We start from the raw sequence: 17,144 nt of genomic DNA, 5'->3' as shown, positions 1-17,144 counted from the left end.
GTCACAAGTGGGAGGGAATGGGAGATAAAGAGTGATGAGAAGATTAATAGTAATAGTAGTGCAGACTTTGTAATAGTTGGACAGTGTTGAGGGAATTATTTGTTTAGCAGAGTGATGGCATTTGGGAAAAAACTGTTCTTGTGTCTAGTTGTTCTGATGTGCAGTGCTCTATAGTGTCATTTTGAGGGTAGGAGTTGGAACAATTTATGTCCAGGATGTGAGGGGTCTGTAAATATTTTCACAGCCCTCTTTTTGACTCATGCAGTATACAGGTCCTCCATGGAAGGCAGGTTGGTAGTAATTGTTTCTTTTGCAGTCCTAATTACTCTCTGGAGTCTGTGTCTGTCCGTTGGGTTGCAGAACCAAACCAGACAGTTATAGAGGTGCAGATGACAGACTCAGGTCAAACTGAGGAATACAGCAATGCTCTCTTTGAATCGTTCTGCTCCTCTTTTCTTGGGGTTTTAATTCCTTTTCTCTCTTCTCTTTTCTCTCATTTTATGGGCTTTTTCCTCTCAGCTGCCTCTGATGAATCAATGGAAGGATGAATTTAAGGCTCACTCCAGGGTGAAGTGTCCTAACTTGGGCTGCTGGCTGGAATTCCCAAGCATTTATGGCCTGAAATATCACTTCCAGCGGTGTCAGGGGGTAAGAAAGTCAGCCCAGCTGTCCTCATTTAGTGACCACCTTCATTGCAACTCTGTAGTCCTTGATTTACGACAACAACCGGGACCAGGTTTTCTCTTGTTAGTGAGACGCACAAACCTTTTCTCAACCTTATCCACTTGAAGACGGGTGGACTTCAACTCCCAGAATTCCCCAGCCAGCTGTGCTAAGATTAGCTAGCAGGCCAAAGCCACTGACCCTTCCTCTGGCTTTTTCAGCTGTCTAGGCCCGTGTTCTTCAATCTTGGCCACTGTAAGCTTTGTGAACTTCAACTCCCAGAGTTCCCCAGTCAGGAATGCTGGCGGGGGAATTCTGGGAGTTGAAGTCCACAAAGCTTAAAGTTGCCAAGATTGAAGAACGCGGGCCTAGACAGAGCAAAAAAGGCCAGAGGAAGGCTCAGTGGCTTTAGCCTGCTAGTTAATCTTAGCATTACCACTAGATTTTTAACTCATCTGCTTAACAGTGCTGTATGGACTCATCCTCAAGTAAGGTAGAATGCTATGGATGTCTCAAAACTGTTTTATTTTTACGCAAGGGGTTGCAGACTAAGCTTAGAAAAATTCATACCATTAGCCAAATTGGATTATCAAGGTTAGACAGAACCAATCTGTTTAATCTAGAACAGCTTCCCCAACTTGGCAACCCTGTACATACACAAACTTCAAATCCCAGAATTCGCAGCAGCAGCAGCAGCAGTAGTGACACAGAAGAGAATTCTGGGACTTGAAGTCCATCTGAGGTCACCCAGACTAAGATGGATGTTTTATTTTATTTTACTTTATTTTTTATTTTACATGTATTTTATTTTATTTTATTGTTTTATTTATATTTCGTATTTTCTTAACTGCCCATTTCTCTCAGGGAGTGGCTGTGGGCAGTATAGAATAGAATCCATAAAATTAACATTAAAATCATACTTAATTTATTCTATTATTTTATTTATATTTAATATTTTCTTAACCACCCATTTCTTTCAGGGAGGGGCTGTGGGCAGTTTAGAATAGAATTCATAAAATTAACATTAAAATCAGAATTTATTATTTTATTTAAATTTAATATTTTCTTAACCACCCGTTTCTCTCAGGGAGGGGCTGTGGGCAGTGTACAATCGAATCCATAAAATTAACATTAGAATCAGAATTTATTATTTTATTTATATTTAATATTTTCTTAACCACCTGTTTCTGTCAGGGAGGGGCTGTGGGCAGTTTAGAATAGAATTCATAAAATTAACATTAAAATCAGAATTTATTATTTTATTTAATTTTAATATTTTCTTAACCACCCATTTCTCTCAGGGAGGGGCTGTGGACAGTGTACAATGGAATCCATAAAGTTAACATTAAAATCAGAATTTATTATTTTATTTAAATTTAATATTTTCTTAACCACCCATTTCTCTCAGGGAGGGGCTGTGGACAGTGTACAATGGAATCCATAAAATTAACGTTAAAATCAGAATTAATTTAAGATCAGAAAATTTTAAAATTATAAAAATAATTTTGTAAAATACCAAATGGTGACATATTCCAAGATTTGGGGGGAAGGAGTTAACAGTTATTAATGGAGGTGGGGAGAGGGCCATGTCCAGCCCCATGGTTGCCTGGTCCTCTGTGTTCCTCACACAAGGCCACACAGCTGTATTTTGACCACAGAAGCCAAGAGATACGTTGCATTTTTTTTCTTCTTTTGCTCAATTTCCTCTATTTTCTTTCCCTTCTTCTCTTTTTCTTCCAGGGCGCCGTTGTCGAGAAACGCACCTTCCCCTGCGTGTACTGTGAAGCCGTCTTCACGTCAAAAACCCAACTGGAGAAGCATTGCCTCTGGAACCATTTGGACCGGCCGTTGCCGGCGGCCAGCCCCCCAGTAGAAAACAAAGCACAGAAGGCAACCAGTAAGGGGGCAGGGAAGAAAAGGTAGGGGCCAGGGCCTCCGGAGAAAGAGGAAGGGCTAGGGGAAGCTGCTCCCCTGGACTGCGTGGATCTGGAATGACCACCGGCAATAACTTCAGTGATAGCAGCATGTTTCTGGGGTGGCTGACCAATTGGCTGGGTGAGTGGGTGGATTTATATAGGTCTCTAGGGTTTGGCGATTGAGATGCTCCAGAGGGGTTGTGCAATGTAGTGAGCCTTGTGACTTCTGCTATTCCAATAGCGGTGGGTAAATCCTATTATGCCTTAAAGGTCCTGCTGTTAGAATTTGGGTGGGAGAATGTAAATCCTTAGTCCCATCAGCTCCAGCCTTCAGTGGGAACTGTGGCTGTAGGCGTTGTGTTTATTAATAGATTAATATATTTCTTAATAGTTACAAAACATCCATCTCTAAAGACTTGAGGCTTCTGCTTGAGGCTAGGGCAGGAAGATTGGGACTGCTTTCTGCCTTTGTTAAGATTTATTTCTCCATTTCTCCTTGGGAGAAATATAATATTCTGCCTCTCTTAATATTGCCCAAAATATTTCATTCTTTGGGTGTGGGGTGTGGCTTCCCACACATACATAGCCACAAGCGAATTAAATCCAACTCCCCTTGAAGTCTATTGACCCTTAGCTACCGGTATCTCCTGGCAGGTGCTGCTAACCCTTCGTTGAGAAGATTCCTGTACGTAGGCTTTCAGCAAACAATCATTTTAATTGAGCCTTCATCGGGACTTGGGTTTTTTGCACCTGATAGCTCCAGCCCTAACTTTTACAAGATGGTTTGGCTCAAACGCAGCCAAACAAAAAAGATTCACCTGAATCTGAGATTCAGCTGCAGTATTGCGGCTGCCATCTTGACTTTTTTTGAGCCCCCTACTGATGCACCTGGTCTCCGTTGCCTAAGTACTCAGGAGGCACTGCAGTTCAAGCTCACCTGAGTTGCTGTTAGGACAGGGGTAGGCAACGATGGTCCCTTTAAGGCCTGTGGATTTCAATTCCCAGAATTCCTGAACCAGCAGAATTCTGGGAGTTGAAGTCCACAAGTCATAAAGGGGCCATCGTTGCCCAGCCCTGCTTTAGGAGAAAGAGTGGCAGAACCTGGGATGGAGCCAAAAGAGGAATTAGCCAAGAATCCCTACATAGCCATAAGCAGACTAAATTCAACCCCTTTTGAATCCCCTTCGCTCTTATCTAACTCTAATTAGGTGCTGGCCTTAGTTGGGAAGATTCCTGCTCATGGGCTTTTAGCAATAAAGCAGCTTCATTGAACCTTCATATGTGGATTTGATAGGCTCTGTCCCATATTTGGGTAGAGCAGGTTGCCCTGATGGTCTGGTCTCTCCTCCTTGGCACACAGCCTGTTCAGAGTTTTGCAGCATTAATTCAGTGCCAGAAAAATAAACACAGATGGCCGATGCTTCGTTTAACATCTTTGTAAACATAATAAGTAGATTTTACAAACCAGTTGTAGATTTTTCCAACATGGAGCAAACTCAGACAGAAACATGTTGCAAGTTCAGAGCAGAGCTCCAGTCTTCAGCTAGCAAGCAAGTTAGTTTCATCTTCAATAGACCGACTCAGAGCTCAATATAGCTGCAGAGCTTAATATAGAGCCTAGGCTACTTTTAGTTTCAGTTTCCAGCCTAGGCTACTTCTGATTTCAGTTTCCAAAAACAGTCCTCATTGGCTGACTTAGTTGCTATGTCTATTCATTGGCTGACCTTGTTACCAAGCTCTTCCAGTTCATGAATATACTCTGACACAGCCGTCAAAGGGAGGAGAGCCTGTGGCCTAGAGGTTAATACATCTGCCTAATATGCAAGCGGCCTGGGTTTGAATCCCAGAAGTGTTAAGGTATGGAAGATTTAATAGCTGACCAGCTGCTGGAAGGCTGCTGTAAATGCTGATGCAATGAGAATGAGTCGGCAGGGTATTGCCGCTTTAAGACTGAGGTTGGGCCAGCAGGGTTATTGCCACTTTAAGAAGCTGTCTATATAAAGGCAGCCATGAGAGGGCGTCTCTCTGTCCTTATGTTCTATCTCCATTATAGTTCTCAGTGCAGAGTAATGAAGATTGAGTGCTTATCAGGTATTTGCCTAACACGTATATGTATATATATATAGCTGTCTTGTATATAAACCACCGTTAAAAGACAAAGCCTCTGTGTGCTGTGTTTTGCTCCTCGGTTGTCTCACAATAGTAGACATGCTGCAAACACTCTGACAAGAAGGACATGACTAACTGATGAGAGAGCTAAACAGTCTTCCTTTATTTCTTTGTCGGTAAATTTAAATTGAACACAACATGTGGTTCTGATCTTCTTGACCCTCTTGACTTCTCCTTAAATCTGGCTTTTGCCCTAGAGCTGCCGAACGGACCCTGTCCCCCACCCTTCACCCTTCCAAACAATCGAAGGTGGAGAAGGCTGTCGCCTTGCAGCACCCCGAGAACGGAGAGCACGCAGCCGTGAGCCAAGGCATCAGGGCTTTGAAGACCGCTGCAGCTGGAGGTGGGGAAGGGGCTGCCACTCCGCTTGGCCAGACGCCGGGCACGCGCAGCTCCAAGCATCAGGCGAGCAGGCAGGCCTTTAAGCAGGAGGAAGACCCCGAAAGGATGAAGCACAGTAAGATTAGATCTGCGTTTCTCAAAAGTTTTGGGGAGCGGAGGCAGGCGCGCCTTCCCGTCCCCCCTCCTGAGTTTAAAATTTGGAACAACGTGCGGTGTTTTGGCTTGCTTGCGTTGTGTTTGGGTGCAAGCAAGAAGGGGATGGAATGGATCCACCTAATTGGGTTAACGTTCCTGCATATGCGGTATTATCTAACTTTAGCAGGAGCCATTACAGGTAAAGTCCTCGACTTACAATGATTCATTTAACGATCAATGTTACAATGGCACTGGGGAAAAAAGTGACTTATGGCCGTTTTTCACACTTAGGCCCATTGCATTATCCCCAGGGTCATGTGATCAAAATTTGGATGCCTGGCTAATGGCTCAGATTTATGACTGTTGCATGTCCCAAGGTCACGTGATCCCCTTTGGCAACCTTCCAACCAGCAAAGTCGTTGGGGGAGCCAGATTCACTTAACAAGCGTGTTACTAATTTAACAAGTGCAGTGATTCACTTAACCACGGAAAGAAAGAAAGAAAGAACGAAAGGCCGTAAAATGGGGCAAGATCAGTGGTGGTATTCTACTGGTTTGGCTCAGTTTGGCGATCCAGTAGTAAAACAATGGTACAATTCAGCCGAACCGGTAGTAAAAAAAACAACTACCAGTTTGGCCAAACCAGTATTTCGTTTTCCCCCTTCCAACAACCAGCTGTTCCAATGACTAGCTGTTCCAACGATCAGCTGTTCCAACAATCAGCTGTTCCAACAATCAGCTGTGCCGGGATCCCCCTCGCTGTATTACTGCTTCGCTCAGGAGGCTTTCCTGAGGGCCTGGAGGCAACAGAGCGCAGAGCAGGGGGTGCTGCAAAAAAGAAGCCACGCCCTCCCAGTCACATGGTCATGCCCACCTAGCCACGCCCCACAGAACTGGTAGTAAAAACATTTGCATCCCACCCCTGGGCAAGACTCACTTAACAACTGTTTTGCTTAGCAACAAAACATTTGGGGCTCAATTGTGGTCGTAAGTTGAGAACTACCTATATACCTTTATTTTAAAAGTAAATAGAGCTGGCTGATTCTGTATCTTCCTTATTTTGTGGGGGCGTCCTTGAAATTGTCCTGCCTGGGTCTCTGCCATTTGGAAGTTCCAGCTCTAAACATTGTGGAAAGATGAGACATTCTTCTCTTGTGTTGTTATTTTCTAAAACCAAGTTTTCTAGTCCTTATGTTCATGAAGACAAATTTAGAACTGAAAGGATAGCGACTAACGAAACCTTAGAAGCTCAAGAAGACTAAGGAGAAATTTCTTTTTTTTCCCAAGTTTTCAAATTTTTTTAACTTCAACATATCATGTTCCATTAAGCAGTGTGTCATCTGAGTACAAATGTCTCTGTGCTATTACAATCAAAGTTTACAATATTCATTACATTGATAATAATTATCTAATCTTACAATATTAATAATCAGCATTATAACTCTATTCATTTCTCCCTCTTTTAATGAAAATATAATATTATATTGAGTCTGGTCATCTTAACAATCATATAAAATAGTCATCGTATTGTTTACATCTCTGTCTTAACATACATTCTTTATTTCACTAATCTCTATTTTTCACTTCTATTTTTATTCTCCAACCATCCATAAAATAACTTCCGTGTCATATAATATTCAGTTTGTTCTTTCTTAAGGAGAAATTTCTGGGCTGAGGGGTGAGGTAGGGATTGTCTATCCCATTTTATTTATTATGTTATATATTGATTTGCCAAGTTTCTACCCAGATGTGATCCAAAGATTTGACAGCCAAGGAAATTCTAGAATTAAAATTACAATTGAACAGAACTTTATTTGGACAAGTGTGGTTAGACACACAAGGGATTTGTCACTATAAAAAGAGTAGAACCATAAAAAGCTACAAAGAGTAAAAATAGAAAAAGGACAGGACATGGTAAAAGTCAGGAAAAGTCTAATCGGATTTATTGAATCTAATAATTAGATTTAACCCCTGGTTATTTTCTTCTTTCTTTTCAAGGCCATTAATTGAGGAATAAATTATGCAAAAATCAACAACAACCAAGTGCTAATTGCAGAAGGGCGACTCAACACCCAGGGGTTTGACCAAAGTTTTATTTCTGTTTTCTCCTTTTTGAGTTAGGAAGGAAACAGAAAACGCCTAAGAAATTTACTGGAGAGCAGCCGTCCATCTCAGGAACGTTTGGATTAAAAGGTAAAAAAAAAAAAAGATTTCTCCGTTTTCATTCCTCTCCCCGATTCCAATAATAACTCAACAACACAGGAACATTTGAAGTCTTTTTATCTCCAAAGGTGAAGGGCTGGGTCTCTCTTCATCCATTTTTCTGCCACAAAATTCATGGTTCATGTGGACTAGTAACCGATCTCTGTTTGCTGCTTCTCTCTCCTCCATTTCTGACTTTGGCATTGTGCACTTTCTTGGGCTGGGTAGACTTGCTCATGACTTGGATGAGGAACTGATCAAATTTGCAGATGACACCAAGCTGGCAGAAATAGCCAACAGCCCAAAAGTGAGGCTTAAGATACAGAAGGATCTTGGCAGACTGGAACATTGGGCGATATCTAACAAAATGAAATTCAATGGGGAAAAAAGTAAGGTTCTACATTTATGCAAGAAAAACAAAATACACAGGTACTGTATATAGGTGGTACCTTGCTCAATAGTAGGAACTATAAGAGGGACCTCGGAATCCTATTGGACAACCATTAAATATGTCAGCTGTGCGCAGCAGCTGGCCAAAAAAGCCAACACATTTCTAGGCTGCATTAACAGACAGATAGAATCGAGATCAGGTAAAGTGTTAATACCACTTTATAAGGCTTTGGTATACTGTATTTTGGAATACTGCATCCAGTTTTGGTCTCCACAATATTAAAAAAAAAAGATGTTGAGACTCTAGCAAGAGTGCAGAGAAGAGCAACAAAGAGGATTAAGGACTGGAGGCCAAAACATATGAAGAACAGTTGCAGGAACTGAGTATGTCTAGTCTGATGAAAAGAAAACTAGGGCAGACATGATAGCAGTGTTCCAATATCTCAGGGGCTGCCCCAAAGAAGAGAGAGTCAAGCTATTCTCCAAAGCACCTGAGGGCAGGACAAGAAACAATGGGTGGGAATAATCAAGGAGAAAACCAACCTGGAACTAAGGTTGTTGACAGTTAGAGCAATTAATCAGTGGAACAACTTGCCTCCAGAAGTTGTGAATGCTCTAACACTGGAAGTTTTTAAAAAGATGTTGGATAACCATTTGTCTGATATGCCTAGGCAGAGGGGGTGGACTAGAAGACCTCCAAGGTCTCCTCTGTTATTCTATTCTATTCTATTCCATTCCATTCAATTTTATTCTATGGTCACTCTCACTAGCTGGACAACTGCAATGTGCAGTGCATGGGGCTGCCCTTGACGACTATCTGGAAGCTACAACTGGTCCAGAATCTTGCAGCGTGCTCAGTGTTGGGTGCATTTTTAGGTGCACTGCTCCTGCCTCCCCAGTTTCCTTCCAGGTGCAGTTTAAGATGCTGGTCCTTACCTTTAAAGACCTATACAGACAGTTCTCGACTTATGACTGATCTATAAAATTTAGTTAGAATTCAGCCCGGATTAAGGTCTGGAAAGGAGACCACCAGCAGATCCCTATTGCTATCAGCCAGCCTGGGAAATCAAAAACAAAGACGCCAGTGGTTGAGCCCTACTGGAAAACATCTTATGGGGCTGGTATTGGACCCGGGGGTCCGAGATTCTGAATGCTGGGCTTTGGCTTTGCAGCAGACAAGTTCTAGTTGTTTTTAAGTTTGGTTTAATCTTTAATAACAAAATGGAGTGGATTGGCCCTTTCTCTTCCACAGAGATTTAGGAGGTCTGTTTGCACCCTTGTGTGCCCTGCTAGGACTTTCCCAGGATATCATATCTGGTTCTTCTAAGCCAGAGACTGGTGGGTCCTTCCTTGCGGGGGGGTCTCTGAGCTTGGTGGTTTTCTTGCAGACGTTTCATTACCAAACTAGGTAATATCATCAGCACTGTTGATGTTACCTACTTTGAGCTGCAAGAAAACCACCCAGTTAAGAGAGCACAAACACCCTCACAATGCTCCTCCTCCTCCTCTTCCTCCTTCTCCTCTTCCTCCTCCTCCTGTCCACAAATCTCCCTCCCTTCTAGCACTGATGATGTTACCTAGTTGAGTAATTAAATGTTTACAAGAAAATCACCAAGTTAAGAGAGCACAAAGGACCCCACAGTTGTCCTCCTCCACCACCACCTCCTCCTCTTCCCCCCACCCTCTCTTCTTCCTCTCCACATCCCTCAGTTCCTTCTAGCACTGATGCTGTTACCTAGTTTGGTAATGAAACGTCTGCAAAAACCCCCCACCAAACTCCTAAAGCACCAAGGACCCCAGAGTCGTCGTCCTCTCCACGTCCCACACTCCTTCGACCACTGATGATGTTACTTAGCTGGGCAACGAAACGTCTGTAAGAAAGCAACCAAGCTCAGAGAGCACCAAGGACCCCCTCATTTCAACCCTGAGCTAATATTCTCCCTTATCGAAGCCAGAGATGCGCAACGCGTATCCATTCCAAATTTTAATTTCTGCTTATCAACAGGGCTGGCGAAAGCAGAAGACAAGGCTAAGGCTCATCGCGCAAAGAAATTGGAAGCTTCCCTCCTCAGCGGTAACACTGAAGATCATAAGAAAAAGCACGCGGGATCCAATGCGAAAAAAGAGGCCACCGCCTTAGCAACAGCTCCTTCGACCACAGGTAAGATTGAGCAAGGGGCTCTCTTTGCAGCCATTCCCTTGTTTCTCCAAGTCAAATGTTTTTCAAACTTGGCCCCTTTAAGATAGGTGGACTTCAGCTCCCAGAATTCCCCTGCCAGCTGTGTGACCAGGAGAACGCAGGCTTGCAGGAGGTGAGTTTGGAATAACTTTGCACCTGTGCAGAGTGCGTGTTGGTCGCGCAGGCGCACACAAAGTATGTGCACGCACGCAAAACACGTCCGCCAAGCCATGCCCACCAAACCGGTGATAAAAATCTTTGAATCCCACCACTGAGTAGAAGAGAGCAACGTTACAACTGCAACTTTTTTTGCTTTTACACAACAGGACGTACAAGTCCCAAGGGTATTTTTTTCAAGAGGTCATTGGATTTTTCTGGGGTTTGTTTGTTTGTTTTCTTGGGAGACGTTTCGCTTCTCATCCAAGAAGCTTCTTCAGCTCTGACTGGGTGGTGGGGAATGGAAGCTCGTCCACCCCAAAAGATAAAACACCCAGACACCAAGTAAGCGACGTGGCATATGCAGTACAATGCAGATCTGTACATTGGGGAAACAAAACAGCCACTTCATAAGCGCAGGGCACAACATAGGAGAACCAATCCACCAGGACTAGATTCAGCAGTCCATCTTCATTTGAAAGACACAGGCCACCCTTTTGAAGACAGCAAAGTCCACATTGTGGACAGAGAGGACCGCTGGTTTGAAAAAAGGAGATCAAAGAGGCCATCCATGTCAAAATTAAACAGGCTTCTCTTATCAGAGGGGGAGGGGAACGACATCATCTATTTCTAGTCTACAACACGGTCCTTTCCGCAGTTCCAAGAAGGCTCCATGCTCATTTGCACCACTCAGGTGAGCCTGAGGACACAGAGAAACCCCCTCAAGTGGCCTCAACAGCTCTCTAAAAAGAATGCAAATGTCATTTGCATTCTTGACCAGCTATCTGCAAGGAGTATAAATCCTTCCAGCCTCCATCATTCAGTCAGAACTGAAGAAGCTTCTTGAATGAGAAGTGAAAAGTCTTCAAAAGAAAAGCAAGGAAGCCCAATTAACTCTTGATAAAGCACCTTTGGGACAACCATGACCTGGATGGCTGTGAATCTCCATAGACAGTATATGCAAGCCATTTCTGTATAAGCTCATCTAGTTAACAAAATCAAAATTTCATCCATCTATCTATCTATCTATCTATCTATCTATCTATCTTGCCATTGCAAGCATAAAATCCAGAAGCAATTTTAGAATAAAAAGAAAGTTTAGATCTACACTTTGGATAAAAGAATCAATTTGACCGTCTCTGCTTCTCTTTCCTGCAGGGAATAACATAGGCTTCTGTTAACTCATTAATCTTTATCACACTTTATATTAAGAAAATCCTCCGTATGGTTTCAAAAAAAATTTAACCCTAAAGGGAGAAAACTCTTTTTTTTTTTTTTAGTTTTGATATTTTACAAACTTTAAAAAGTACTTAAGTATCACATCCAAAGGAGAAAAAAATAATTGCTGTCTGATTTTCAACAGGCACCAAACAGATAAAAGTCAATAAAACAGATAAAAAGTAAAGTTAAAAAAAATGGATATCCTTCACTCGGAATTTTTGTCTGCCACTGAAAGTTTGGTTATTTTTTTTTCTCCTGTCTTGGAAACCCATAAAGTTCCATGGTTAGTTGGCCTTCAGATACCCCGCCTTTCCTGCATTTTGAAATTTTGGCAAACAATCTGCAGACCTTTAAAAGCCAAAATGTGCTTCTCTGGGATCAGCCCAAAATAGATTTATCTGGAAAATCTCTTACTGGACTGAAGACAGCTGGATATCCCAAGTAAACACATCAGCAACTTCTTCTAGCCAATTCAGGTTTTGAATCTGAAGTTGATGTCGCAAACAACTCAGCAAGCCTACATTGACCCATGGATGGGAGTTTAAGCCAACCCCATATTTATTGTGGCTGCTTCATAATTTCTGGAACTGCTGGCAGGCCATTGATTGTTGTATTTTTCAAGAACGTTGTGATTTAAAGCTGAATTGTGTCTAAGGTTTTATTTCCTTTGCAGGGGCTGTGTCACAGCAGTGGCTGTTTTGATTTTCAGCTGTTTAAGTGACTTGGAATCCAGCCAGACAATTTGGTTATTGGCTAAATTAACCTAGAAATAAGAAGAAATTTTCTGACAAGTGGAACAATTAACCCATGGAATGGTTTTGCCTTCAGAAGTTGTGGGTACTCCATCACTGGAGGTTTTTAGGAAGAAATAGGATAGCCGCTAGTCAGAAATGGTCTAGCGGTCTTCTGCTTGAGCAGGGTTATTGGACTAGATGACCAACAAGGTCCCTTCCAATTCTGTTATTCTAAGTTAAATAAGAACTTCAGGTAGTCCTCAACTTGTAACCATCCATATAGTGACAGCTCAAAGTTGCAATGGCACTGAAAAAAAATGACTTATGATTGGTTTTCACCCATGACTATTGTAGCATTCTTACGGTCACTGGGAGAGTATGAGTTCTAGTTCTGCTTTAGGTATAAAAACTGCAGGATGACTTTGAGCCAATCATAAGGAGACAGTGAGTTCTAGTCCCCCTTAAGCATGAAAGCCAACTGGGTGACTTTGAGCCAATTACCTGGAGACAGTGAGTTCTAGTTCTGCCTTAAGCATGAAAGCCAGCTGGGTGACTTTGAGCCAATTACCTGGAGACAGTGAGTTCTAGTCCTGCCTTAGGCATGAAAGCCGGCTGGGTGACTTTGCCAAACACCAGGTTACAATGAGTTCTAGTCCTGCCTTAGGCATGAAAGCCGATTGATTGGGCCAATCACCAGGAAACTGTGAATTCTAGTCCTGCCTTAGGCATGAAAGCTGGCTGGGTGACTTCGAGCCAGTCACTCTTTCTCTCAGCCCATGCCATCTCACAGGGTTGTTGTGGGGAAAATAGGAGGAGGAAATAGTATTAGGTCCATTAGCTGCCTTGAGTTATTTATTTAAAACAACCAAAGCAGGGAAATAAATGTACATAAAAACAAACGAGAATGAAAGCAACCCTATACCGCATATTGTTCCTGAGAAGCCAGAATGGAGTTCTGGGATCAAACCAAAATGGAGACTTCTCAGTGTTGAACCTGACCAGCATTCATGATTTGTCTTTTTTTTTCTTTCTTTCTCTCTTCTCCAGCGACCCCTGAGGAGCAGTGGCAGCGGATAATCAACGAGAAGGGAGAGGTGGCTTGCCCGACCTGTGGCATGATCACCCGGAAGACAGTCTTAGGTCTCAAGAAGCACATGGAAGTCTGCCAAAAAGTAAGAAGCCGCGCACTCCCTGTTAAAATGGTGGGGAACGAAACCCACTCCTGCAGCTGCGGATGCTCTGAATGGGCTGATTCTGGCCCAAGATCAACTTTTGCCTTGTTCCTTTGCGCTAACCAGGATTTGCTCCTGGGCCCTTGATTCTGAATTCCTGGGCCCCGGAAACCCTGGCATCACAATTGCTGGGTTGCGGCAGTTTAATATACAAGGAGTCCTTGACTTGGAGTGGAATGGAATGGAATGAAATAAGGAGCAGAGCAGAGCAGAGCAGAGTAAATAGGATAGGATAGGATAGGATAGGATAGGATAGGATAGGATAGGATAGGATAGGATAGGATAGGATAGGATAGAATAGGATAGAATAAGGAGTTGAGTAGAGCAGAGGAGAGCAGAGCAAGTAGAATAGAATAGAATAGAATAGAATAGAATAGAATAGAATAGAATAGAATAAGGAGTAGAGTTGAGGAGAGCAGAGTAAGTAGAATAGAATAGAATAAGGAGTAGAGTTGAGGAGAGCAGAGCAAATAGAATAGAATAGAATAGAATAGAATAGAATAGAATAAGGAGTAGAGTTGAGAGCAGAATAAGTAGAATAGAATAGAATAGAATAGAATAGAATAGAATAGAATAGAATAGAATAGAATAGAATAGAATAGAATAGAGATACAGAATAGAATAAGGAGTAGAGTTGAGTAGAGCAGAGCAGAGGAGAGCAGAGTAAATAGAATAGAACAGAACAGAACAGAATAGAATAGGGAGTAGAGTTGAGGAGAGCAGAGCAGAGCAAATAGAATAGAATAGAACAGAACAGAATAGAATAGAATAGAACAGAACAGAATAGAATAAGGAGTAGAGTTGAGGAGAGCAGATGAGAGCAGAGTAAGTAGAATAGAATAGAATAGAATAGAATAGAATAGAATAGAATAGAATAGAATAAGAGTAGAGTTGAGAGCAGAGGAGAGCAGTGTAAGTAGAATAGAATAGAATAGAATAGAATAGAATAGAATAGAATAGAATAGAATAGAATAGAATAGAATGAGGAATGCAATAGGAATAGAAATAGGAATAGCAGAGTAGGGAGGGACCTTGGAGGTCTTCTAGTCAACCCCCTGCTTAGGCAGGAAACCCTACATTACTTCAGACAAAGGGTTATCCAATCTCTCCTTAAAAACTTCCAGTGTTGGAGCATTTACAACTTCTGATTACAACAGTTCATTTAGTGCCTGTTCAAATTACAACATCACTGGAAAAAATTGACTTATTCCCACTTTTCCCACTTATAACTATTGCAGCATCCCCCTGGTCACATGATCAACTTTTGGCCGCTTAGTAACTGGCTCGTATTTATGACGGTCGCAGTGTGCCTGGGGTCATGTGATCCCCTTTTGCGATCTTCTGGCAAGCAAAATCAATGGGGAAGCCAGATTCACTTAACAACCGCGTGGCAACTGCGGTGATTCACGTTAACAGCCGTGGCAAATTGTAAACTGAGGCAAAATTCGCTTAACAATTGTCTCACTTAGCAACAAAATTTTGGTCTCGATTGTAGTCGTAGGCCGTAAAATTCATTGTTTGATCCCACAACCACCCGGACTCTACAGTAGTCATAAGGAATGGTTGTAAGTCTCTTTTTGCAGTATCGTCACAACTTTGAACAAACAAATGGCCATAAGCCAAGGACTACCTGTATTGGTTGTGCTGAAGAAAGATGATTTCAGGCAATTCCATGGAGGTTAAATCCAATCAATGTTAAATTTCCCCTGTTTTCTTGCCCTGTTGAGATGCCGTCTTGTGACTGACCTGATTTACGACAGTCGCAACATACGATTGCAATGGACAGGCTCCATTATGCTCATATGCTGGAGATTGCCTATACACATTTGCAGCACCTGATTTTGGTCTGTCTTTCAACTGTGTTTATCTTATCCTCTGTGGGTGTATTTATTTTGTTTTGTGGGGATCATAAAACTGTTACCATTTTGAACAACTCTGAATAGTTGGGTTATAAAATGTACAAGAGGATAAGCAAAAAACAGACGCACAGCATAATCACATATCTCACACAATTAGTGCTAAGTGTAGCTTGATGGAAGGTAAATCGTATTTCTTTGTCTGAAATATATGCATTTTTCTCCGTTGTTTTAGCTGCAGGATGCCTTGAAATGCCAGCACTGTAAAAAACAGTTCAAGTCCAAAGCGGGGTTGAATTATCACACGATGGCAGAACACGTGAACAAGGTATGGACCTCATGCGTGTAGATCTGTGTCCAGCGTAGATTGCGTCAGGTTTCCAAGTGATGACATCCATTTAAAAAAGAAAAGAACAAAGTCCATCTTCCAAGACAATTTCTTTTATTTAGGAAAGCATCAAATTGGCAAAGTCCGTGGTAATTCCGGATCTGACCCAACCCGGAATTACCCCACAATATTAGAAGTTAGAAACAACCCTCAAAAGTCACATTCTCCAATAGAAGTAATTCAACGTTGCTTGATGTCATAAATCTCCACCTCAAGGGGCCTAATTACCGACAGCTCGGTTTCCCACGGGAAGAAGAACCACCTAGCCTAAACAACTCTCTCTATCTCCACTCCTCCCCCTTTGGAATGTGGCAGGCCCGAAACCCTTCTCGCCCATGACTGCCAAAGAGAAAGTAAGAAACAGAATCGATACTAAGCCTAACTAAAATGGCTACACATATGTCAATATCAGGCTTGACAGATTGTGCGTGTAGATGGCAAGGCAAGAAATAATAGGTGGAAATGCAGCCCAGGGAAACCCAACCTGGAAATAAGGAGGAATTTCCTGAGAATGAGAATGATTAATTGATGGAACAAGTCGGCTGGGGGATTCTGGGAGTTGAAGTCCACGCATCTTAAAGTTGTAGATTTGAGAAACGTCGCTCCAAGCTAATGTTTTCCAATTGGGACAAACTTGAGTAATTTTAGGAACAGGGTTATTAAGTCAATCTGGCTTCTCCGTTGACTTTGCTTGACAGAAGGTTACAAAAGCAGATTACGTCACACACACACACACACACACACACACACGCACACGGGACACTGCAACCGTCCTAAATGTGAGGCAGTTGCTAAGCCTCCAAATTCTGATCAATTGACCAACAGTTGTAAGTGTGAAAAATGGTCATAAGTTACTTTTTTTTTCAGTGCCGTTTTAATTTTGAACAGTCACTAAATGGACTGTTGTAATTCAATCGGCATAGAGAGCTGGAAGGGATCTTAGAGATCTTCTAGCCCTCCCCCTACTCAAGCAGAAGACCCTATGCCATTTCAGACAAGTGGCTCTCCAGTCTCTTCTTAAAAGCCTCCAGTGATGAAACACCCACACCTTCTGGTGGCAAGCTGTTCCACTGGTTAATTGTCTTCTCAGTGTGGGGAAGTTTCTCTCTTATTCCAGGTTGCTTCTCTCCTTAATTAGTTTCCATCCATTGCTTCTTGCCTTGCCTTCAGGGGCTTTGGAGAATAGCTTGACTCCCTCTTCTTTGGGGCAGCCCCTCAAATATTGGAAGGCTGCTATCATGTCCCCTCTAGTCCTTCTTTTCTCTAGACTAACCATACCCAGTTCCTGCAACCGTTCTTCGTATGTTTTTGTCTCCGGGCCCTTAATGAATTTAATTGCTCTTCTTTGCACTTTTTCCAAAGTTGAGGTTTACCTGTACAGTTGATGTGAGTGGGTAATTATTTTTCCCTCCACCGATTTCCTTTTTTCTAGACTGCTCCTGTGGAAGCTGCAGTCCCTCTCAGCGAACTAGGAGACAGGGAAAGGCTGAGGAAAATGCTAAAGCAGATGGGGAAACTCAAATGTCCAAATGAGGTACGGATTTTGCTGTCTGCTAGGACGT

At 42.4% G+C, this 17,144-nt stretch overlaps 1 protein-coding gene across 2 annotated transcripts in view; it reads left to right on the top strand.

Moving 5' to 3' along the window:
• ZNF512B (zinc finger protein 512B) overlaps nucleotides 1-17,144 on the top strand; it is a 49,384-nt gene that overhangs the window by 17,362 nt on the left and 14,878 nt on the right. The window contains exons 4-11 of one of the 2 annotated variants that reach the window (XM_087928842.1): nucleotides 520-648; nucleotides 2,404-2,582; nucleotides 4,946-5,205; nucleotides 7,346-7,417; nucleotides 9,822-9,977; nucleotides 13,154-13,278; nucleotides 15,430-15,522; nucleotides 17,015-17,116. In XM_087928842.1, the coding sequence (XP_087784968.1) occupies nucleotides 520-648; nucleotides 2,404-2,582; nucleotides 4,946-5,205; nucleotides 7,346-7,417; nucleotides 9,822-9,977; nucleotides 13,154-13,278; nucleotides 15,430-15,522; nucleotides 17,015-17,116 (1,116 nt within the window). The remainder of the gene's footprint in view (nucleotides 1-519; nucleotides 649-2,403; nucleotides 2,583-4,945; nucleotides 5,206-7,345; nucleotides 7,418-9,821; nucleotides 9,978-13,153; nucleotides 13,279-15,429; nucleotides 15,523-17,014; nucleotides 17,117-17,144) is intronic. The other variant, XM_087928841.1, reaches the window with a different exon arrangement.

This window comes from Pseudonaja textilis, chromosome 3 (assembly GCF_049901715.1).
Source record: "Pseudonaja textilis isolate UNSWEBS1 chromosome 3, rPseTex1.2, whole genome shotgun sequence".
In the NCBI taxonomy this organism is placed as follows: domain Eukaryota; kingdom Metazoa; phylum Chordata; class Lepidosauria; order Squamata; family Elapidae; genus Pseudonaja; species Pseudonaja textilis.
Note: the sequence above shows the minus strand (reverse complement) of the source record. Positions and strands in the feature narration are given on the sequence as shown.